The sequence below is a fragment of the Panicum virgatum genome, chromosome 2K, assembly GCF_016808335.1.
Source record: "Panicum virgatum strain AP13 chromosome 2K, P.virgatum_v5, whole genome shotgun sequence".
Taxonomy (NCBI): domain Eukaryota; kingdom Viridiplantae; phylum Streptophyta; class Magnoliopsida; order Poales; family Poaceae; genus Panicum; species Panicum virgatum.
The window spans coordinates 3,661,656-3,684,942 of record NC_053137.1 but is presented as its reverse complement, the minus strand read 5'-3'; the positions used below and the strand labels follow the sequence as shown (position 1 = coordinate 3,684,942).

Sequence of the window (23,287 nt, the reverse complement as noted above, 5' to 3'; positions counted from 1 at the left end):
AGTTGCTACTCGTGCTACTTTTTGTTTTCTTTGATAACGCAGCATCTATTTTTGTGAGATTTGATAGAGATGCGGGTGTTCGTAAGTAAATACGTACGTACACTTATCTTTGTGAATACATGCACACAGTCTAATATCTATAAGCATCTTCGAGAGACTTAGTGATAGATAATGATCAAGACTGACGTTGCAGCATTAATTCTGCTTAATCAGGTAAAGTTTGCACCTGTGTTACCCTCCTAATCAATTATCAGCACACCTTATCATCAGCAGAAAGTTGCGAGATAGGAGTTTGGAGTAGATGGTGTGCTCTGCTACCCCATGCACAGTCAAATGGCAGGCAGGCAGCAGGTCCAACAGGCTAGGTGGGGGTACACAGTTGGAGGCCCCATCATCGATCAGTAGTACCATTCTACTACGATGTAAAGTACCTCTCCCTGCATGCATGCCACACTTGGCCAGACCCCTACCAACGCGAGAAATGATTCACCTTCTTAGAATCTTTAGCTATACTGCCTCTTCTATAGCTCCGGGATGGGCCTAACCAACTAGCAAACTCCTAAAACTTTTTCTAGTCCGGTCACATCGAATCTTCGAATATATATATATAGAGTATTAAATGCAGTTGAACAAAATAAATGGTTACATAATTTAATTGTAAACAAAGAGGCGATTCTTTTAAACCTAATTAGTTTATAACTAAATATTAATTGTCAAATAACAACAAAAATATTACAGTATCAAAACTCAAAAAATTCGAGAAGGCCTGGGCGTGATAGATCATCGCCGCGCCGGCCAGCAGTGGCGTTGTCCTACCTCGTGCCTTTTCAGAACCCGACGATCTTGACCACACTTTTTGTCCACAAGAGCTTGACGCGCCCACGACTCCATTTTCCATTTTGTTAGATTCTTGGTACTATATGAAAACAGGTATAATACAAGTGCACATTTCATTACCTTATTGGTGCTGAGAGGCATCGTACTGGTTGGGTATTTATGTGAAATTTATTTTTTTTTTCAAAACAAAGTACATGCACACAACAATATACACGCATGCACACTTACCTCTGTGAATGCATATGCATACACACTCTAGCATATGAGAGATTGACGCGGACATGCATGCTATCTACCCTTTCGAAACAATACATAGTTTATTCCTAAATAGGATTTAAATTCAAGAAAGCGTGCATCCATGCTATCGCGGGCAAAGACCTGCTAGAGAGAGAATCAGGGTATGTGTTTGCGCCCAACGGGTACAGGTGCGGCTTTGTACTTGAAGTCGGCATGTAAAATTTTGCGGGTTTGAAAAATTGTACCCATGGGCGATCTACCCATAAACCCGCAACAACAACTGACATGTGGACCCTATACACAAATATATAAGCACTTTGGCTTGCTGAACTATGCATTTTTGGATTTACTATTCCATCCGTCCATCCGAATAGGAATGCTAATAGGGTAATCTAAACTTTAGTCAAAACTCAAAAACTTAATGACCAAAAGCTAGCTACACTTTGGGAGTCCTTTGTCCCAAAGCTCTCTTTATGACCACAAACTCAAAAACTATGCTCTCTTTACGCTAAAAAAAGTTGTGCTCTCTTTGTCCTTAATTACGTGACATTTAGAATAGGAACAAGTCCATTTCACCCCCCCTGAACTTGTTAAGGAGTCCGGATTACCCCCTTAACTACAATATCGGGTATAGAACACCCCTCAACTCTCAAAACCGGATAAATCACCCCCATACACTGAGTGGAGGCGGTTTCCCACGGTGGGCCCCACCTATCAGCCTCTCATCTCTCTCTTTCCTCTTTCTCTCGCTCCCCCGCCGCTGTCCACCCCCGCTGCCTGCCGTCCCCTGCTGCCGGAGTGGCCCTCCCCTCGACCTCCTCCGTCAGGCCCAAGTCCTCGCGCGTCGCCCCGAAGCTCGAGCGGCGGCGAGCGCGGTGACAAGGAGAGCTCGGGCGGCAGGAGGAACCAGCGGCGACGGGAGAGGCAGGCGCGGAGGGCTCGGGCCTGCCTGGCTCAAGGAGGTCGTCGCAGCCGGCGGCGCGAAGTCCCCGCGACCAACCGCGCCTGCTCCCCCAGCGGCGACGCGAGCTCCCCACGGTAAGGAGTTCGATGGCGGGCGGAGCTCGGATGACCGGCGGCAATGGGGATCGCAAGATCCGCGATTCCCGTCGAGGTTGTGCTCGGTTGCGCCTAGGGCTTGGTCATGGATGGAGATAGGAAGGTTATGGTGCTGTGGATGAGAGGAATCGACCGGAGGTGGAGTGTGGCCCGCGAATTTTGCCGGCGAGCGGGAGCTGCTCTGTTTTGGCCAGGAAAGAAGAAGAAAGAAAGAGGTCCTCCGCTGCTCGGGTGGCGGAGCGAGCGCGGTGAGGAGAAGAGCTCGAGCGGCGGCGAGCGCGGCGACGAGGAGAGCCCAGGCGGCGGGAGGAACCGCCGGCGGTAGGAGAGGCAGGCGGGGAGAGCTAGGGGGAAAGAGAAATAGAGAAAGAGAGAGACGAGAGACTGACAGGTGAGGCCCACCATGGAAAACCGCCTCGACACAGGGTAGGTGGGTGATTTGTCCGGTTTCGAGGGTTGAGGGGAGTTTGTAGTTCAGGGGGGTAATTCGGATTTCTTCACAAGTTCATGGGTGAAATGGACTTGTTACTTTAGAATAAACTAATTAATAGTTGTTCATATAACGTTTGTATCCGTGAAGACACATGCATTTAAGACACATAATTTGTACAGAATGAATACATACAGTGGATCTTGATAGCATACTAAAATGACCAAAAGCCCCAAACCAAATTAAGCACGGCGGGCGGCGCAACACGACCGACCCGCACGAACGGATAAGGCGCCGCTGCGCCGCATGCGTACGGCGACGACGCAGGCTAGCTGCACGTTTGGGTCGCCGCCGGCGACCGTGCGTACACGATAGATCCCAAGCAATGGCGAGGCCTATAGATCACTGCACACTGATCGACGAGACGCAGGTCTGGTAGTGGCAGGAGCACTGAGCACAGGACGAGTCGCCGCCAGTCGGCTGCCATCAGGTCTTCTGCCGTCGATCGGCCAGTCAAATCGAGACGGGGAGATCAGAGATCACTGCAGCGCAGCAGAGTGCAGCCTGCCTGACCTGGTCGACTTGACATGACGGCCGGCCCGGTCCCCGCCGCCCTGACACCCCTGGCGCCGCCCTTCCCCACCCACGTTTCGTCGCCGTGCTTGCCGCGGCCGAGCCCCCCCTACGGCCGGCCGGCCCCGACCGCGCTGTGACTGTGACGCCTCACGAAGCATGCCTGCCCTGTCGCGTCGCGCATCTAGCTTTCTGCCTCGGTGGCACAGGCCTTGCCTGCAGCCGCGTCATCGTCTCCGCTCGGCTGCGTGACTCACCGAGAGCTGACGAGTGACGACCACTATATTAAGCTCGCACCACCATTCCACCACCACCTGCCTCGGCGGCGGCGGAGATAGTATAGTAGACGACCGATGTCGTCGTCGGGCGGCGCGGGCGCGGGCTGCTCGTCGCCGGCGCAGCGGCCGAGCCGGTACGAGTCGCAGAAGCGGCGGGACTGGCAGACCTTCACGCGCCGCGGGACCGGGCCGGCGCGGCCCGAGAACGCCGGCGACGGCGCCGGCGTCGGCGCCAACCCCTTCGCCGCGCGCGCCGTCAGGCTGTACCTGCGCGACGTCCGCGCCGCGCAGGCCAGGGCTCACGGCATCTCCTACAGCGGGAGGAAGAAGAAGCGGAACAAGCCGCAGCAGCAGGGCACCACCTGCGCCGCCTCCAAGCAGGACGGCCACGGCGGCGCGGGCGCGCTCCCTCACGGGAACACCACGCCGTCAATAATAATGGCTCCTGCGGTGCCGCCGCCACATCACCATTCAAATCCTCCGCCGCCGCCGCCGCCGGCGTACCTCACCGGTGTGCCCTTCGAGTGCTGCGACCACGGCAGCGTGTTCGGAGGACCGACTGCGGCCAACGGTGCGGCTGGCTTCTACCTGCCATTGCTGTTCAACACGTTTGGCTAGCTAGGGCATTCTCCATGCCATTGTTGCCTTCGCTCAATCTTCACTTGCTTGCTTCTACTTTTTTGTGTGTGCGGCGGCCAAACACGTGTTCATGTACGTGTGAATTGTGATAGGGGGAATTCATGTCATGTATTAGCGTTTTTGCATGCATTTGGTGTGTACATTGATTTATCTTTCAAGTGGTTTTTGGATTTGCATTCCCAGATCGGTTCATAGTTACCTCTGTTTGCTTTGACAGTTTTCAGAAAAGCAGTAGGCTGGAACCACTTCCAACTCAAGATCTTGAGCTATATTTGAACTTGAAATAATAGCTGAAGCTTTCAACAGTTCAAGGCGTGCCAATGGCCCAATGCGCAGCAACTAGACCTCTAAGCTTACATTGACATTCGAGAAAAACTACTAATCCATCAACCAATGAAGCTTTAGCTTGAGCTATGTTTTTAACTTGGAAATACAGGTTTGTAAGTGCATCAGGAAAAGCATCACTCTGTTTGTCTCTCACGGTCGCCTCTCTAGGCGACCAGAGGGGCGCCCCACCTCCGCATCCAAACCACCTCCCCTCCGGCCGCTCCCCTCGGCCGCCGCCGCTGTAGGCTGTTGCGCGGCGGCGGCCAGCTCTGGTGCCGAAGCCGGCATCCAAGCTCTTCCACTCCTCTCCTCTCTCTATTTTCTTCTCTCTTTTCCGGTTTGTGCTTCAAGTTGTAGTGACGCCCATGGCTATGGCTGCCTGCTATGGTGGCGGATCCGGGGCCTCCGAGTGTGGATCCGGTCCCTACGGTACCGGATCTGGTGCTCCCAGGCGCGGAGGTGTGGCTGCTCGCGCTGGGCACTGCATCTCCCAACATGGCTGCTGTCTCTGCTGCTTTGCGCCTTGCCGCTCGCGCCAGCCGAAGGGGCTCAAGCAGCAAGGTGCTATCTACTCTGGCGGGTACCGTGGTGGGCCCGTGCCTGGCGCTGCCATGCTTGGTGACGACGGTGGTCAGGGTCGGAACCCCACCCCCTGTCCCGGCTCTGTGGACGCTGTGGTCGCCGGCGGCCCGCGTCCCTTCTACCGCGGCGGTGGCGAGAGCGTCCAGACATGCTTCAGCAATGGATCTAGCGCCCTGCGGCATGTGGTTGTCGGTCATCTCACGACGGGTGCTGCAGCTGGTGGGCCGGTATACTCCAGGAGAAATCCTAGTCCGGTATTTTACCGGTGCCGACAACGACGACACCATGAGGTGCCGATCTCCCTTCTTGAAGGCGTTGTTCGAGGCGTCCCTGCCGCTGTCCATCTGTTGGTTGGGCATGGGTACTGGTTAGGAGAAATCCTAGCCCGGCGGTGTGCCGGTGCCGTCATCGACGACGCCTTTGGGCGCCGATGTACTCCCTGGAGGCGATGACAAGAATCCGCGTGTCCCTCCTGGCATTGTCCGCTACTTCTCGAAGCCGAAGAATTGCTTGGTGTATCCCCCTCCTCTTCGTGGGTGCTGCTAGCTTACTCTTCCTGGGTGATGCAGGCATTGGTTGGTGGCTGCTGTCGTGGTTCGGCGAGCGTCCTCCCTGCCGCCTCTGCTTCGTCGATGCACATCTTGTTGATGGCGGCAGAAAATCAAATGCCGAGTGGTGTTTTCACAGTTTCCATCATTCCCCCTCACGGTTTCCTCCCCTTGGGTGGCGTTGGATGGTGGTACGTGGAGCCCGGATGTGCTGTAGGTGTCGCCTTCGGCTACAAGGGAGGTTGTCGTTTCCGGTGAGCTTTGGTTTGTGTGTCCTTCGCCACTCTTAGTCCCCATCCCACTAGGTGGTCCTCGGTTGAAGGGCGGCAGTGGGTTCGGCGTAGCTACGAGGGGTGGTGCAGGACGCAACAGATGAAGCAAAATCGGCAAGTATGTTGTTCAGTGGTGGCGCTAATCGGTGATTGTTGGTGTCTTCCGATTGTGTCATGCTTTGTCTTTGAATTGTTTGCGAGCTGTACTTTTCTTTGTTGTATCTGGTTGTCTTCTTTTCGAATTCTGTAACAATCTGATTGTTTAGCGGTCAATGCCTGTATGGTGCCTGGCACCAAAACCATCACCGGCTAGTCCGGCATTTGTGGTTTAATGAAATTCAGGTGGGGACTTTTCGTTCCCCCGGTGACTTCTCAAAAAAAAACTTGGAAATACACGCCCATCGCTTCGCGAACACATACATGTATGTGTGATCTTGGCGAACTTTTGCCTAATACATGCCTACCTGCTGATACCTTTATTATTTCTATGTTCTTAAGCTTGTTAAATTGTGTCATGCATATCCAAAATACCAAAAAAAAACCCCACACTATTGATATGAGATCTCCACAATACATGCCACATCAACAATCTCGGTAGGGTATCTTGGCCACGTTATGAACCTAGATGAGATTATAATGACAAAACTAGTTAAGTTAGGTATAGATTTAGGGGTTACTTTGGGTTATCTTAGATGTTTTTTCACAATGATAAATGTGGCTAATTTAGGTATTGTTTCAGAGTACTAATTTAGATTACATTTTATTTTATAATGGTTTTTGTGGATATAATTCTTTAAAATGTAGAATAAATCAAACTGCCGGCACTCGGTTACTTTGGGCTACCTTAGACTAGCAAGGTGCTGATGCTGAAATTAGCTGGGCCCACGCCACCTCAGCCAATGCTGTGAAACTCAAAACGCACGCAGCGTCGGTATCGATGCTGATCAGACCTATCTGTCGCCTGCAGTCCAACGACCGTCTAACTAAAATATATTAATTTATTTACCAAGCTTCGGTTCACCTATATGCGCCGGTACTCTCCATTTTGGATTCTAGCATCGGTACCACATTGGTTACCTCGATGCTTGGACACTCTCTCTCCTAGTTCAAGCATCGACGGAATGAGGAAGGAGGGGGGGTGAGTCCACTACAAATTTGAGGAGGAATGAGGAAGGAGAGGAAAGGCAAGAGGAGGAAGAAGAATATGCCTTCGCCGCTGCTAGAGGTGGATGAATCTTTAAAATATAATAAAATGTATCCAACTGCTGGCGTTGAATGCGGCACGCATCGGACACCCGGAGACTGAGGTTTGGACATGCCAATGTTGTTCGGCAATTTTTCAGGACACACATGCGTATGAGCCTGTGCTTAGTTCGCGAAAAAGTTGTAATTTTGGTACTGTAGCACATTTCATTATTATTTGACAATTAATGTCAAATCATGGACTAATTAGGTTTAAAAGATTCATCTTGTATGAAATATTTATATATTTTTTCAACTGCATTTAATGCTCCATTTATGTGTCTAAATATTCGATGTGACAGATACTGTAGAAATTTTTTTGAAAACTAAACGTGGCCGGGGCTGTGTTCACTTCCCCCAAACTCGTCCAAACTTTCCATCACATCGAAATCACATCGAAACATTAAATATAGGAAACGACCCATGCATGGAGTACTAAATGTAGGTAAATAAAAAAAACTAATTGCATAATTTTGATTTACGTTGCGAGACGAATCTTTTGAGCCTAGTTAGGTCATGTTAGGACAATATTTACCACAAACAAACGAAAAGCGCTACAGTGTACTACCGTGTTCGATGTGACTTTTTCTACCAGCTTTTCGCGGATCTAAACACACCCCGGATCATCTTAGTCTAGCTAGTAATGAATTGGATCTCTCAGCGTAGACACAGCCCCCTGCTAGCTAGCTACCAGCTCTCGACGACGTTCTCCTTCTGAAGATGCCTGGCCCGATCATTTCGATGCATGGATTGGACGGCATGGACGAATGCGAGTCTGCTGGGACGGGCTGTGTTTAGATTCGTAAAATAATGGTAAAAAAAGTCACATCAGGCACTATATTATTTTTTGTTTATTTGTGGTAATTATTATTCTACCATGATCTAACTAGGCTCAATAATTCGTCTCGTCGTGTACATCAAAACTATACAATTAGTTTTTTTATTTACCTATATTTAATGCTCTATGCATGAGGTAAGAGATTTAATGTGATAGGTGAATAATGAAGTTTTGAGAGAGAAATTTTGAAACTAAACACAACCTAGGCTGTTCTTTTGTGCCAGCTTCGTCCCCACGGACAGTGGCCCTGGCTATCGGCTTCGCCTGCACCCGATCTGCTGCCCTACAGTGCCTGCTGCATGCACACATGCACTGATCGATCGGTAGCAGTAATCGGCCGCCGTCCGTTGTCCATCGGCGCCCGGCACTATTTTGGCTCCCCACTTGGTGTTGGATGTCAATTCAGGCAAACTATACCATTACATGAACAGAGATGGCATGGAATGTTCAAGGCCGGGATATTCCTATTTCTAAAAAAAAAAAGAGAGGGCATGGACAGGCTGAGAGGCAGAGCATCCATCAACCAATCCAATTCGCAGTTTATTTCACCAAAAGCACAGCAGCTGTTCATTTGGAATGCTGAGTTGAAGTGTTTGAAATGACACCACAAAGTTACAACGGTGCCGGGCTTGGTATCCGTGCTTGCAGGCAAGCGAAACAAGCAGTTCCCGGAATTGTACAATACAGTGGCTCAGACGAGCTACCGGGCATCAGAGAAGACCACAATGGAATTGGAACTTCAGCCACCAGCGCGATCTGGACCGTGGCCAATGCAGGTCACCGCATCAGAATGCCTTCTTCTCGTAAGAAACAAGACCGTGGATCCCTCCTTCGACTTGGGCAGCTCCGGTTCTTACCTGAATTATTCAAGGATCAGTTTGCAGATAAGGCGCATTACATTTGTGTCAAGAATAGGTTTCATCAGAGATAAAAAAAGTACAGTGTAAGCATTGAGCAATGGTTCTTGGAACCGTGCATTTCAATTCAGAAATATGTTCGTTCTGCTTCTGCATTAATGGATGTGCGCCAGCATATTGGATTTTAAATCGAGGGGAAAAAACTATTGCCAATAATGGGCCTGCCACTGTAATTTGACTCTCAGAGCTTCTTCAAGGTGCTGCCAATGGTCCACATATATATCCTACTGACCTACTGTTTGAAACTGGTAGGATGTGCTTGAAAAGTCAAGAGACACCCATGGTTAGTCAAGAGACACCCACTGTAATTTGAATCTAGCCCATAGAGTCTTGTTCTGCAGTCTGCACTCTATTGTTTGGACAAGAACAGTTTCCAATCGTGCCACAATGTAATTTATTAGTGATAGGCTTACATGAAGAAGGTACAGAATTACTGACTGCTGTTAATTAAAGGGGGAATTTTTATTTCAATGATGACAATGTGCGTGTGCCTATTATTATTTTGCCTGGAGCTGGATGAATGCTAGTTGTATCAATGAAAAATTCTGGCCTTCTTAGAAGATCAGTTCCCAAATCCACAATAAAAGTGCAAACTCTGAATGCATCATAGATGAGAGTATTATTTTTCATAGTTAATTGCATCTGATGTGCATACCTCTAGTCGAAGAGATTCCGATCGTAAGAGATCATGGGCTGACTTCAAGGACGATGCACCCAGGTCCTGGAATCCTTGCTTCACAGCTTGCATCGTATAAGGAATGAACCTCAATACAGAGCCCTTGTCTGCAACCGCTCCAACAACTCCTTGAGCAACCTTAAGCTTAAGCGTGTCACTAAGGTATCTGGCATCACTCCCCTTTGTCATAGCTTCAAGGGAACCCATGCCTCTGTATTTTTTGACACGATGCCCGTCCTTGGAGCAGAGATTTAAATAGAAAAAGACTTAGTTTTGAGTTGCATATATATATTGGTAGAAGGTAAAGTTCAGTCACATTTCACTTAAAATTAGGAATTTAAGAAGATTCCTAAGATACATAATACAGTACAATACCGGGCAGTCCTGCTAGACTGCTAGAACTAAAAGTTGGTTATAAATAATATAAAATAAAATAGAAGAATTTAGAAAACCAAGCTTCAAATGATCCAAGTTCTGAATATTTAAATTAAGCCATCTAGACCCACTCACGCAATCAAAAGGTTCATATACAACACAACTGTTTTTATGATGCAAAGCTTTCAACTTTATAAGCTAACCACTAATAACTAGCTCGTGTAAGCTACTAGGTGCTGTCTGCTTAAAAGAAAACCCAACAATCCATGGGCATAGAGCTTATGCTATCAGTTAAGCAAACAGCGTTCTCTAAATGTATTTCAAAAGGGAAATATTAAGCACAAGAATCTGGTATATCCGTAGGAAAATAGGTCGTCTTGATTTATTGTATTGTATCTTTACCAGAACCAACATATCGAAATTGCTACTTAAAAATGAATACATTCAGAAATGCATATACTGTTCAAGATCGACCAGATCTATCAGGACTCAGGACACTGCATGATTGCCTTTTCCAGCAAGACTTGTCGTTTTTCTTTTCCTTTTTCAACAACAATGGTAGGCATTTAATGAAACAAGAAAAATGAAAAGAAAAAAGTCCACTGATGCTAGGCATCCAACATATGTGGTGACGCTCTACGTACCCCTAACATGAAATAGGTGATCACACTACTAGAAAACAACCCATGAGAACCGGTCGAAAACGCCCATAGGTACCGGTTTTGCAACCGGTACCCGCCAACCGAGACCATTGGCCTCGGTCTAAGACACCGGGTTTTTCACCCGGTGCCTTAAGCATCCATTGGTACCGGTTGGAAAGACCAACCGGTACCACCAACAGCTACCTCTCCCGTTGAATCTCTCCCGTTCCTGTATCCTCTCCGGTTCTAATCTCTCCGATCTTCTTCGTTCTAGCTAGTGCCAACAATCATTCGAAGAATCAACCACAAAATATTAAATCAATTGATACAAATTCTATAAATCTCACAAATCATTCAAAGAATCAATTACAAAATTAATACACTCAATACAATCCCACATAGTACCAAATCAGCATACTAGTAGTAGAGAAATGATACAAATTGTCGCCGATTACGGGGGCAAGGCACATATACATCTCAATCCAAGCTCTGAAGAATTTCAATTTTCAAGTCATGCATACCAGTCGTAGCATGCATGCAGTTCATAGCAGTACTGAAAATCCAAATGATCCATATGCATGTACCGAGGATGATGGGCATCTCCTTGTGCGGCTTGGTGTAAGAGTAGGCGGAGCCACGCTTGGGGTGGACGACGATGGCGCCGTGCACGGTGGCGCGGTCGAAGTCGCTGTGCGCGTGCCACCAGACCGTGCCCTCCTCCTCGAAGAACCCGGGTGGTGACTCAGGTAGCTCATACATGATGGGGAGGACCACTCCAGGAACAACAAAAAGACAACCATCACAAGAAATGATATCAAGCAATGACTCAGGATTTTTTTTTTTGAAAGGCACGGAACGAGGATTTCCTTCTCTACTTGTTGGATCGCAAACATAAGATCTAGTACCCCCCCACGAATCAAGAGATGCTCAACAACACCACAGAAGGGGAGGGCGGCGGAGAGGGAAGGGGAAACTTACCCCGACATTGTTCATCTCCCAGAGCTTGTGGACTCCGTAATCCACCGCCTGCAACCAAACCAGACAAGTCAAATCAATCGTCTACAGATGGCGAGAGAGAACCGAAGAGGAAGCACGAGGTTGAGGGGAGGGGGGCCGATCCGGGAGATGTGGATCGGGGAGGGCATCAGGGGGGAGGGCCGATCTGCGAGGCGTGGATTGGGGAGGGTGGGGGAGGGCGTACCCTCTCGCCCGCAAAGGCGCCGGCGACGACGAAGGTGACGTAGACGGCATTGCGGCGCATCACCACGTGGTAGAGCACGTCGAAGAGGCCCATCGCGGCGGCGGCGGTGGCGGCGTGCGGGAGAGGAAGAGGAGGATCCGAGCAATAGGCAGAGGAATGGGATGGGGCGGCGCTTGACGTGCCCCGGTGCGTAGTTGGCCGAGCGAGCATTGGCGAGCCCGGGCGGCGCGGCTCCCGCGTGCCTTCGCCCCACGGCCGCTCCCACGGCCGGCTCCCGCCGGTTGCCCGCCGCGGCGGCCGGTTGCCCGTGCTCCTACGCAGCGGTGGTGGCGGCGGCGGCGCAGCAGCCCGCGCGCCCCACGGGCTGGCTCTCTAGAGGATAAGGTAGCGAGAGAGATGAGAGGTAGAGGATAAGAGGAGTCGGCAGCAGCGACTTAAAAATATCTGGAGCAGAGATCGGCCATCGGTACCGGTTGATAGTTTTCACCGGTGGCAAAAATCAATATCCCCAGCGAGAGATCGGCCATTGGTACCGGTTGATAGTTTTCACCGGTGCCAAAAATCAGCATGCAGATTGGTCCCGGGCTGTGAAACGACCCGGTGCCAATTCTTGATCATTGGTACCGGACTGTGCCATCACCCGGTACCAAAGGTTCTCCCTAGCCACCTTGATCCATTGGTCCGAGCTAAAAGTACTAGTGGCCGTTGCAACCGGTACTGATGCATGTATTAGTACCGGGTGATATGGCAACTGGTACTTTTGTGCTGGACCGAAGGCCCGTTTTCTAGTAGTGTCATATAGAGAGAGGGATATAAATTGGGATGAGTCTTCCCTAATTTTGACCCCCATCACTCATATGTAGGTCCGGTTCCACGCGTCAGTGATCCAAATGCAGAGGGACCAAAGTCAGAGGAACCATTTCCAAAAATTGAGGGAGAGATTAGTAGTGGTGGTTTATTATCGGCCTTTTGTTACGGTCAGGCAATATTGTGTGGTTTTCTTCGTTCGAAAAAATACTATGTGATTTTCCATAAAAAATCATGTCTTCTTCGTGTTGGTTTTTCTAACAGACCGACCTATAGTGATACACAAAGAATTGACAGTGGAACTCGAATTAAATATACAAATATTGTCACAAATAATCATATTCTCTAGATGCCAAAAATCAGCATTATTGGTGGCTAGCGGTTGGAGCTTATCCGGTGGCATTCCTATATTTCTAGAGACGAAGGCAGGAAAGCACGTCGTCGTTGGGAAGTAATACGCGGCAGTGCCGGAAGAAGAACGGATGATAAAGATGATGATTAGTGCTACCATGTATTTTGGGCCGCTGGATTAGAAACGGACGGATCCTGTTCATTGCTAGAAATCTTGGCTATTTTCAGACATCGAAAATATGGCATCATCCAAACTTTATATGTATCTACTGTACACACAATTCCAAACTTCACTCTGTTCGGCTGGCTGTGGCTGGTGGGTGGTGCTGATTTGCTGTGAGAGAAAATACTGCTGGCTGGTTGGTGGCTAGTGCTGATTTGGTGTGAGAGAAAAGCTCTGTTGCTGGCTGCCAGCAGAATAGAGTGAGTGGATTGAAGCAACCTATCAAACCAAATGTAAAAATGTTCTATTGTTGTGGAAAGGTTTCATATATAAAGATTTTTTTTGGAACGATTTTTCTTTTTGAAACGAGTACATAGAAGATGTTGGCATCACATTTACTTTCCATTTCTGGTTGGCCCACGTCCCATTTTCATGCATAAGGTCATAAGAAGCTAAGGAACGCCACCACTTTGAAGAGGCTAGGAGGCACCTTCGTGTCACATGAATACATGATGCATGGCTCCGCGAAAGAGCCGATCAAGGACAACACTGTTGAAAAATCCTTCAGATTGGGAATGAAACCACTTGGAAATAAATTTAATTTCCCAATGTAAAACAAGCAGAAATGAGAGGTGACATCATTCACTGCTGGATGCATGCAAGTAACAACGCGCGTGTTCTTTGATCGTGCTCGGTGCTTCTTTAATTTTGAGGCCTCATCAGTTTTTTTTTCCAAGCGCATCTTGAACTGAATAATCCTCCTCGCAAGAAAAAAGCTTGAATCCATGGCGACGGGGGCACAAGACAGACATGCTGCCATTGCCATCACGATCAAGCCGTCGCTGTCTCGCTCGATCTTGTCTGCAAGATCTACGACCAGATTACGTTTTCTTACAACCACAGGATCATGTACCAGCAGGTTGAAGAAGAGTCAACATGTACTGGCAAGACGTTGTGGCTCAAGAGATGATCGAAGCACCTGACCTGACTGTGCGCGATGGATCCGACAGGCTGACGACAATTTTGCTTCATCCTGCTTCGCCAGCGACGATGGCGAAGTCTAGCTAGCTAGCCTCCGTATACCTAGTTATTCCACGCACGAGCGGATTGGAGCTTGGACTGATCCAAGGGACGATGACGACTAGCTGTAGAAATTAAGAGATCGACAAGTGTGCTCACCAAACCATGAAAGCGACGACGGCGATGGGACGAGGATTCTGGGGCCTGAAAACACACCCGTGCCGCGTGCTCTTCTAATGAGGTTTCCTCGTTGAAACCGTATTACGCAACGCTGAATCATCTCTGAAGTTTCGTCCAAGTATTCAACCAATTTAAGGCGGTGTTGATCTGAACCTGGCGAATCAGCAGGCATGCTAGTCTGATTTGCCCCGTCTTGCCGTCGGATCGATGCGATGTCGCGGATCGAATATGCCTGCTGGCTGCTACGGTAAAAAGGGATGCAAAAGTCTGTTGGCACTTCTTCATGACTAAAAATATTGTAAGAAAGCATGAATTGACAGGTGAAAACTGATTAGCTTTATATTTGTACCTTTTTTTAATCTGAGCACTCATCTTTGTCGTCGTACTCTTAGTTGCCAACTTGCCATATAGTAGTATATATATACTGCTAGCTAGTAAGAGTATGTTAGAATTTACTTGCACCAGATACCTGATAAAATAAAAGGCACCTACCTTGTTAGTTTCACTTTACAACATTTTTAGCCCACGCTTTTCACCAAATTAATTTTGAACCTTGGTAAGTTGAAATATAGTTTTCTCTGTACACCTGGTTAATTATGTCGTCAAACCTCATGAGATTTGATCAAATCTCATGAGACATTGAGATTTTGTTGTGAATTCGGACCACGCTTCACGAAGTTGCTCATAAGGTTTTAATGAAACCCACATGAGTTATTTATTAATACTGGCAAATATGCCGTCCTTGCTACTGGAAAAATATAAATATATTGACTAATATATAAAAACATATATATTATTCCCCTTGTGCTATACTACACTTTAGGTATAAAGTGTAGAAGTTTATTCTACACCAATAGCTAAAATGAGTAGAATTACTGAATAAGTTTTTAGTAGTTCAGTAATGGACGAGCAATTACTAAATATTGTTCAGTAATTTGGTAAATTAGTATTTTGACGATTATTTTACTAGTAATAAAAGGTGGGTGTAGAATATCATTGTCGTATATTATGCACCATATGTATTTTATAATAACATACATATCGATCGAGTACTTCAATCTTTGTCTATTTTACTCGCATGCAGTGCTAATTCTAAATGGTTTCATATCCTTAACTCAATATACCATCACCCCGATTCAGATTAGGACTCCGATTGACGCACCGTACCATTGCTTGCTTTAGTAATAGTAGAGATAGAGATAGAGATAGAGATAAAGATAAAGGTATAGGTTGTGATGAGCTACTCTATTGCGAAGTGAAATTTATTTTGGCATTCCAGTGTGCACTCAAAGTTAATTAGGGTCCATCTGCTATAAGCCCACTATTTCTCAAGGGCCTGGCACTTCCACGCTCGGATCACCATACTCGATTGGCGGTGGTTAGATCTCTTAAAAGTAAATATCATAGCACATTTTATTTCGGGTGACCTACGGGAGCGAATATTTTATGATTTAACGGCGTTGCGATTTTAGTGGTACGCGACGTTCCTATCGTCAGCGAGATGCCTGTGGTTTGTCAAGCTTGAGGATTTGTCGGCTCAATCTTTGAAGATGCTCGTATGGGTAGGGCTTACGTACGTACGTTCGTAGGGATGAGTGTGCATACATTGTGTGAGTATATGAATTGTACTGTGTAATCTCAGGAAATCACATTTACTTCTCTACAGGGGAACCATTTTACTTTATTTACTACCGGAACTTTTTCATTGCAAATCTGATAGATTTTTGCCACAACAATTTCTGCTGACCGATAAATAGTGTTTCTCAATATAATTTCCAATGTGATGCCTAATAAACTGATATATTTGACAAGAAAAATGAGATGAACTATATCCAGGGTCTATCCTACATATGTATTCTCATTTATAAGAACCTGCCATGCAGATCTCACATGTCAGTTTTGTGTTTGGTCGGCTGGTTTCACTGCTGTATAGTGGAGTATTGCTGGGTGTGGGTGGTGTGTTGCTGCTGCTGCTCTGGACACTGAACCAAAAACTAGCCTGCAAAGGTTGCAACTGCAACTCTCCTAGGCATGTCTACTGTCATAGAACAAGTCGTCCGTCAGCTCCATCATCATCCTCCCAATGTCGTCCCAGCTGCTGCCATCCTTGTAGTACATGTCGTCCGGCGCGGCGGGGCTACTAAGCACGCCGTGGTGGAACGCGGCCATCGTCGTCGGCGACGGCAGCGGGGCCGTGGCCGCCGCGTGCAGCGCGCTACTGTTCCATTGCCCCTGAAACTGTTGGCTGCTGTAGCCGTAGCCGTAGCCGTCGTTCACGCTGCTGATCGCCTGAGCCTGTGGTGGCGGCCGCAGGCCGCCGTTCGTGTACTCGTCCCCGGTGTCCGACTCGAGGCTGCCGGTGATGGAACTCGAGTCGGGCTGCGCGACGGCCGCGGTGGACACCTTGCCGGCGACCTGCTGCTGTTGCGGGTGCTTCTTGTAGGTGATGCTCCTCCTGAAGATCCGGCAGATGGTCCACACTTCCTGCATTTCAGGCAACATTTCTTTTTTCGTGAGTTGGTTCACCTTATCACCGATGGATTTCCGATAACTCTGATATTTCTGTTTTGCCGGTGAGCATAGAATTAGTTTGTCACTAAAAAATATCAGTGTTTTAAACTCTACATGCCATTCGATTAACCCACAAGCTTGTGATGTACTTTTTACCCACTATAATAAGTAAAAAGGGCATATAACCATCTTTTAACCCTAAACCATTCATCTGCTTTTATTCCACCATCCAACACTTCACATTCTAGCAAGAACCGATGTAGCCGACATGTCTCGCTACCGGCTATTTCCTTTCATTTTCTACGTGATTATGTATAGTTTTTTAGGCTATATGGTTTTAAAAAATCTACATTCATTTCTACATAAAATGAGTGTTTTTTCTCTAATTTTTGTCCGAAAAATTTTCTCTACCACCGATAGAATTCCGATATATCTGATATTTCCGTTTATCACCAACCTCTGATATTTTTAATTTACCGATAATATAAACCTCCGTACTAAAACTCAGATGTGCACATGAGGAGAGAGGGAGGGAGAGGGAGAGAGAGAAATCATGCATGTCGATCCATACCGCTTCTTGCTCGCTGGGCGAGGTGTGGGGGCTTTCTGGGCGCGGCGGGAGGCGGAACTCGTGCATCATCCACTCCGTCTTGGTGCCCTTGCCGGCGCTGCCGCGGTAGAAGACGAGGGACTTCTTCAGGCCGATGGAGTCGCCGGCGCGACCAGCGGCGGCAGAGTATATCGGCCGGTCGATGCCGGTGGCCTTCCAGAAGCCGGAGCCGGTGACCCTGTTGGGCCTGATGCTGTTCCTGTACTTCCTCCCTCGCAGGCAGAAGAAGTACCATTCCTTCTCCCCTGAGATCGTGCTTGACTCTGCGTCGTCGAACAATGACACAAAATTAGTATGATGAGGATCTCTGGCTCTGCTCAATTCAATTGTTCTACACATTTATGCAGCTATAGATCAGATATCTTGTTGACATGATCATGATGAAGAACATGCATGAGACATTAAAATTAAGGATGATTTTTAGGGAAAACATATCATTAAAGATGAACTAACACATAGTAATAGCTAAACATATATATATATATATATATATATATATATATATATATATATAGAGAGAGAGAGAGAGAGAGAGAGAGAGAGAGAGAGAGAAGCTTATTAGATATGTATATATAGCTGCTTACTTGGAAGGTCCCAAGGATCATGCTTGTAAATGTCAAAATCCTTGATGATCTCGATGCTGAGCCGCTTCCCGGCCACCTTCCGCCGGAGGTAGAAGGTGACGAGCTCCTCGTCGGTGGGGTGGAACCGGAACCCGGGGAGCATGTCTTCTTCCTCCTCGTCCCCGACAAGCACCACCTCCTCCGCCGCTCCTTCTCCACGGTCGATACCCTTCATCTCTAGACTTCTCTCCTTTGCCATGTGGTGCTGCTCTTGCACCATTGACGACGATGACGATCTCGTCGGCATGCCCTAGCAACTGCTTTACTAGTTCTATTATTCCTTGTTGATCAGCTAGCAGCTGATCTTGCTCGTTGCTGTGTTTGTTCTATTACTCTTGCCTTTTTGTTGTTGCAGAGCTTTTCTGATGAGAAATGGGAGTGGGAACTCTTTCTATATTATATAAGATCGGGATGCATGTACGACGACTGAACTTGTCCTTGTGGTTCCTTGGACAAGGACGGAGTCTGAAGGTTCATGCATGGGAGCGCATATGTCTGGTCAAAGCTATGTTGTTTGACTTGCTTTGTAGCTAGATAGCCAGGCTACCAACCATTGTCCTTGTCGTCCTGATATTAGCATATATTTTCTTGACTCTTCCTACATGAATCACCTGTGGTGGTGACTTATTTCTAGCATATCTATCCTTATCTGTACATCGATCCTTATTGGCCATAGGGGTAAACAAGAGAAGACGTGAACCCCTGCCCCGTTCCGCCACATCTCATAGGCACGCCGCCAAGATTTACCTCGCTTTTGGGTAATTCATGGAGAGACCTGGTATAGTGCATTATTAACCTCGTGTGGTTTTGAATGGTTAATCGCTGATTGACCTTAATTATATCATTTACCCAAGAAAAACGTCGACTGAGTTCAATCAGTGCTGAATGATTATTTATACATAGAACATCTGAAATTGGGATAGAACGAAGCGGTAATTACGTACTGTGGAGATATCCTCTAGTAACTAGCATAGCAATCTATCCCTAAAGTCAGAAGACAAATAACAGATCTGTAGCACTGTAATAACGTTTCCACAATATACAGTCACCAGTAACTTTTTTTTAAAAAAAAAGAAGTCACTAGCTAGCTAGTAACAACTTTGCCACTGGATATTTTTAGCTACACAGAAGTTATTAACATGGTTTACTTAAGTTGATTGAACTCATACATGTTTGATTCATCAGTTCTTTGTTTACTTAAGTTGTACAATGTGGCTTTTTTCTGTTCGAGTATATATGCTGCTAAGTATAAACCACTAGACTGTCCTTTTTTTCAACATGGAAAAGTAGATATGATGTCCTTTTTCTCCGCAAGAAAGTAGAAAGTGACTGAGTTTGACAATCCAACTACAAATGCAAGCCCGTTCCCTGTGTGAAAAGGCGTGCCATGGTAATATGCCAAGAACAAAATACCAAGTCATCAGAATTTTACCTTTACCTTCTTCACTACTAGTACAACAATAGAACAAGGCTAGCTTGGTGGTAAAGTTGATAAGTTCTGATGGGCGCCCCCACCTTTCTCTTCCATTGTTATTGGAAAAAAAGGTGGCAAAATCTCGAGACGATGTCAACTTTGTTTGGTAAAAAGCTTAAGTTACTATACTTACTATATCCAGGGGAACCAGACCAGCCGACCAGGCCCATCGGTAGAACTGCGCTCTAACTCTTCAGACATGTACATCTTCATTTTTTGCTTCTAGTTACATATGACCAAGAAGAAGGTCTCTCTTCCTTTGGCACTTATTCCAAATCACAAGAATTGAGTGAAAGAGAGAGAAACAGCTATTCCAAATCACAAGAATTGAGTGAAACAGAGAAAGAAATAGCTGAATTCGTTGTTTTTTATGATCTGAGTTGTAGTAAACGGTATTTAATAATTTATCTTGTTCACTTTAGGCATGTGGGGCACTCTCTGTGAACCTGTTTACCTTAATTCTTACATTAGGCACAAAGTGGGGTTTCTCCTATTTAAGAATTTTTAAATCACGTTGTTCCTTGTACTTTTTTTCTCTTACAGTGCAACGTATATCCTAGGAGCATTTATCAAGGCGTAACATTTTTCCTCTTTCTTTTTTCTTAGAATTATTGTGTTTCAGGCCTTACAATGAGGAAAACACCACATACTTAGCTTACCTTTAGACTATACATGCTCAACTGAACTTCCTACATTATATATAACATTCATTAACGGGATGGTGGGTAACTTCTTTTTACATCTAAAATGTGCAAATTATTTTCATAAACTAAACACTAGTTTTTTTTGTTTTGATGACTAGCTAGGATTTGTTAGAACTATAACCACCATGCAAAACTTTTCTCCGTATATGCACTAAATGAGGCCTAAAAAACATACTTATGCACAGCTGGCAGGTAGGTTAGAAAATATAATAAAGTTTTGGTTAGCATGAGCTATGAGGAGCAATTTAATCCATAAAGTTGTCATGAAGAAATAATTCACAAATGGTTTCTAAATATGTGCAGGTCGCTACATAATTGGGGAGTGTACGCGAGGGCAGCACCTTAGCTAGTTTCACATATTCTGGTCCTTATCATACCCAAGTGGGACAAGCCAAGGTTTGTAGTGCCATATGGTTATTAACACCATATGCCTTTTCAACTACCCCACATATATGTAGCCACTTAATATGATTTTGCACGTTTGACTCAACATAATATGTTTTTAGCATCTGTGTGTGTGTGTGTGTGTGTGTGACTAGCTTGATAAATGACTAAACATTACACACGGTTATTTGCCAATTTTTTCATTGCTGAACTTTCACCTCATGTAGTAGTAGTACAGACATTATATTAACGATATTATAGAAATAAAAATAAACACAGTAACATTGTAATCATGCTCTTATCAAATCAGTAATACTTTAGTATATAATATAGAGTACTTTATTTGGCTGAGTATGCATATATGCATCTATGAACAACTTTGTTGTTTATAAGATTAAGTTTCACTGAAGTACATATATAAATATAACTTGATGAATCAAATTTGCAATATATCTAACACAATCTAGGAAAAAAAGGTATCTATATAAACCAATGCGTTTGAACATGCAATGATCCGCTCTACAAAAATATCTTGGTGTAATTTGTAGGTGTTGTCAATAGTTTGAAGCAGTCAGCACTGAATCATATCATGCATGGTCTATTTTTCTTCGTCATGGTATACAGAATTTCCATCAAGGGAGAGGCCAAATAGAACTTAATTTATTGATTGATATTTAAATTGAGTAGTGCTATTTATAGTGAGCTAGCTTATACTGCACTAAATGTGCGGATGCCAAATATCATATATCCCTTCACCTCCTCTTTCCATTTCCTTTTATTTTGAAGACCCATCCCACGTTAATTCATATATATTAAGCAAATACATGAGCTTGATTTCATGATTTGTCTATGTAAAATACATAAACAATGAAGAACTCAGCTCCTTGCAGAATAATTAAGTGAAGTGACAAAAGACGAAAATTATGGAAAATGAACAAGTCTTCGTGTACACGTGTGCTGACTTCATACAAATTAATCAACTTACTAACATAAAATTTCACAAGCCTTGAGATTTACACACTTCGAATTTCATACACAAATGATCAATAGTTTCACCAACACGTATGGAAGCTCTATAGCATACAGATCAACATGCGACTAGCTATATCTACTGTTTCAAATGTCTATGTCATCAGCAAGTTTCACACTTTGTCTTCCATACGACAAAAGAAGCTTTGCACTCTATTTCATCATCAAAGCTTAACACTATACCTCCAAGATTTGATCATCAACTGATTAAGAGGACGGTCAATATTGCTAACTCATCTTACCAAGTCCAATCCAAGCATGTAATTCTCAGGTTTTATCTGCTTGGTCTATTTGATCATCTGGACCAACTACACCTGTATTGGGATGCACCATTACCACCACCAATGTGATCATATTAAAATTTAATGTACGTGTGTACATGTTCTTACATTAAAATTTTCAGGTTAACATCATTCAACTGCAGTGATCAGTAAAGAAATGCTTACATGTCTCATTATTTCAAAAAAGTGCTTATAGGTGCATGCAATCTTTGCTCGGTTATCTGATCATATCTGATGACCTGGAATTGAATTTAATTATTATCAGCTCAATGCTTGAAATTAAGTGCTATATACAATAGTTTTCTTTCTCTAAACTTTGGCAGAAAGGTTTGGAACTGAGGAGGATGAAAGCGATGTTGTTCATCATCAGTTCGTGGTCAAATATTGCGGTCTTATCTTCAACAGACATCTTTAGGGGAACAATTTTTTTGCATACTCTTTCTCAGAAGGATTAGCACTAAAAACTTTCACACCGTACTTGAGATATGGCCACATGCAATTTTTTTTCACTGGAAGATATTTCGCGCGTTCCCTCCAAATCAAGAGTAGGTAGCCAAGTAAGACTTGAAAATTAACTTTTTGACCATTTCTAGTCATGCCAGCTTCTTATAATGGAAAGAACACATGCATACAATTGCTGTGCATTGTTTATGTTGAAACTTAATTATACCACCTTACATAGAATGGTAAGGTAGGTTTTCAGTTTTGACACTCCAACATTATTAGCCACATCCAATGACCTTTCCTGAGCCTTTTCACAGACAGCATGTGTATGCCCTCTTGTGGAAGGAGATCAGATCAACTGAACAAGTCATTACGAAGTTGCTAAGACGACCTGTTCATCAACATCAACTAAAGATTTGCATGTGTTCATAATAGGTTCTCTTTTAATAACCTTCTATTTAATGTCTCAAATAAGTTGAACTGTTTTCCCTTGTGATGATTTTTGTTACTATTACAGTTCAGAGATCATTTATTGATGACGACCATGCATGATATAACGAGGATTATGTTGCTTTACTTAAAAATAATGATAATATCATGACCTCAGTCGTTCACTTAAGGAGGAATAATGGTTACTGTGAGTAAGCAATTAAGCAGTGTATATATATTGATCGAGTTGCATGCACCCACACCGATTCAATTCAAAAACTTAAGCTGATGGGAAGAGTTGGACAATTAACCTATACTTGGACCGTGTAGACATGCAATTTTTGTTGATCAAATAATTTAAATACTTTAATACATGGATGCCAAAAGGAGGTCAGAGACGCCGCTCGCGAACAAGAAGCACAACGCAAGCCCATAATAATTCTTTGGCCGCGTCATGAGTTACGTCGTCGTTTCTCTTGCTCTTCGTAAAATCGTAAAAGTGAGAGGTTTGCGGTCGTTTGGTAGGTAGGAAAACTTGAATATGTTCCCACGTGGAGTCATATATATATGACCAATACTTGGCAGGCACGATCTGAATTCTTAGC

General features: G+C 45.3%; 2 protein-coding genes and 1 long non-coding RNA gene across 3 annotated transcripts; 1 reads left to right on the top strand and 2 right to left on the bottom strand.

Annotated features, from left to right (window-relative positions):
• Positions 1-3,401: 3,401 nt before the first annotated feature.
• Positions 3,402-4,223, top strand: LOC120695848 (protein G1-like). Its single transcript, XM_039979069.1, has one exon. It carries the CDS (start codon positions 3,490-3,492, stop codon positions 4,030-4,032), a length of 543 nt encoding a protein of 180 aa, XP_039835003.1. The 5' UTR covers positions 3,402-3,489; the 3' UTR covers positions 4,033-4,223.
• A 4,154-nt stretch (positions 4,224-8,377) lies between these two features.
• On the bottom strand, positions 8,378-10,180 carry LOC120695847. Its single transcript, XR_005683921.1, has 2 exons — positions 9,435-10,180; positions 8,378-8,719 (listed from the first exon to the last, which is right to left on the bottom strand). It is a non-coding gene; the product is annotated as an uncharacterized LOC120695847 (long non-coding RNA).
• A 5,693-nt stretch (positions 10,181-15,873) lies between these two features.
• On the bottom strand, positions 15,874-18,288 carry LOC120695846 (transcription factor JUNGBRUNNEN 1-like). Its single transcript, XM_039979068.1, has 3 exons — positions 17,899-18,288; positions 17,276-17,577; positions 15,874-16,677 (listed from the first exon to the last, which is right to left on the bottom strand). The coding sequence occupies exons 1-3, from the start codon at positions 18,182-18,184 to the stop codon at positions 16,219-16,221; spliced, it is 1,047 nt and encodes a 348-aa protein (XP_039835002.1). The 5' UTR covers positions 18,185-18,288; the 3' UTR covers positions 15,874-16,218.
• Between the last annotated feature and the right edge of the window lie 4,999 nt (positions 18,289-23,287).

Coding starts and splice junctions, on each gene's coding strand:
- LOC120695848 (XM_039979069.1), top strand. CDS start 3,490: ATGTCGTCGTCGGGCGGCGCGGGCGCGGGCTGCTCGTCGCCGGCGCAG.
- LOC120695846 (XM_039979068.1), bottom strand. CDS start 18,184: ATGCCGACGAGATCGTCATCGTCGTCAATGGTGCAAGAGCAGCACCAC. Junction 17,578..17,898: donor TGATCCTTGGGACCTTCCAA/GTAAGCAGCTAT, acceptor TCGACGACGCAG/AGTCAAGCACGATCTCAGGG. Junction 16,678..17,275: donor CGCCCAGCGAGCAAGAAGCG/GTATGGATCGAC, acceptor CCTGAAATGCAG/GAAGTGTGGACCATCTGCCG.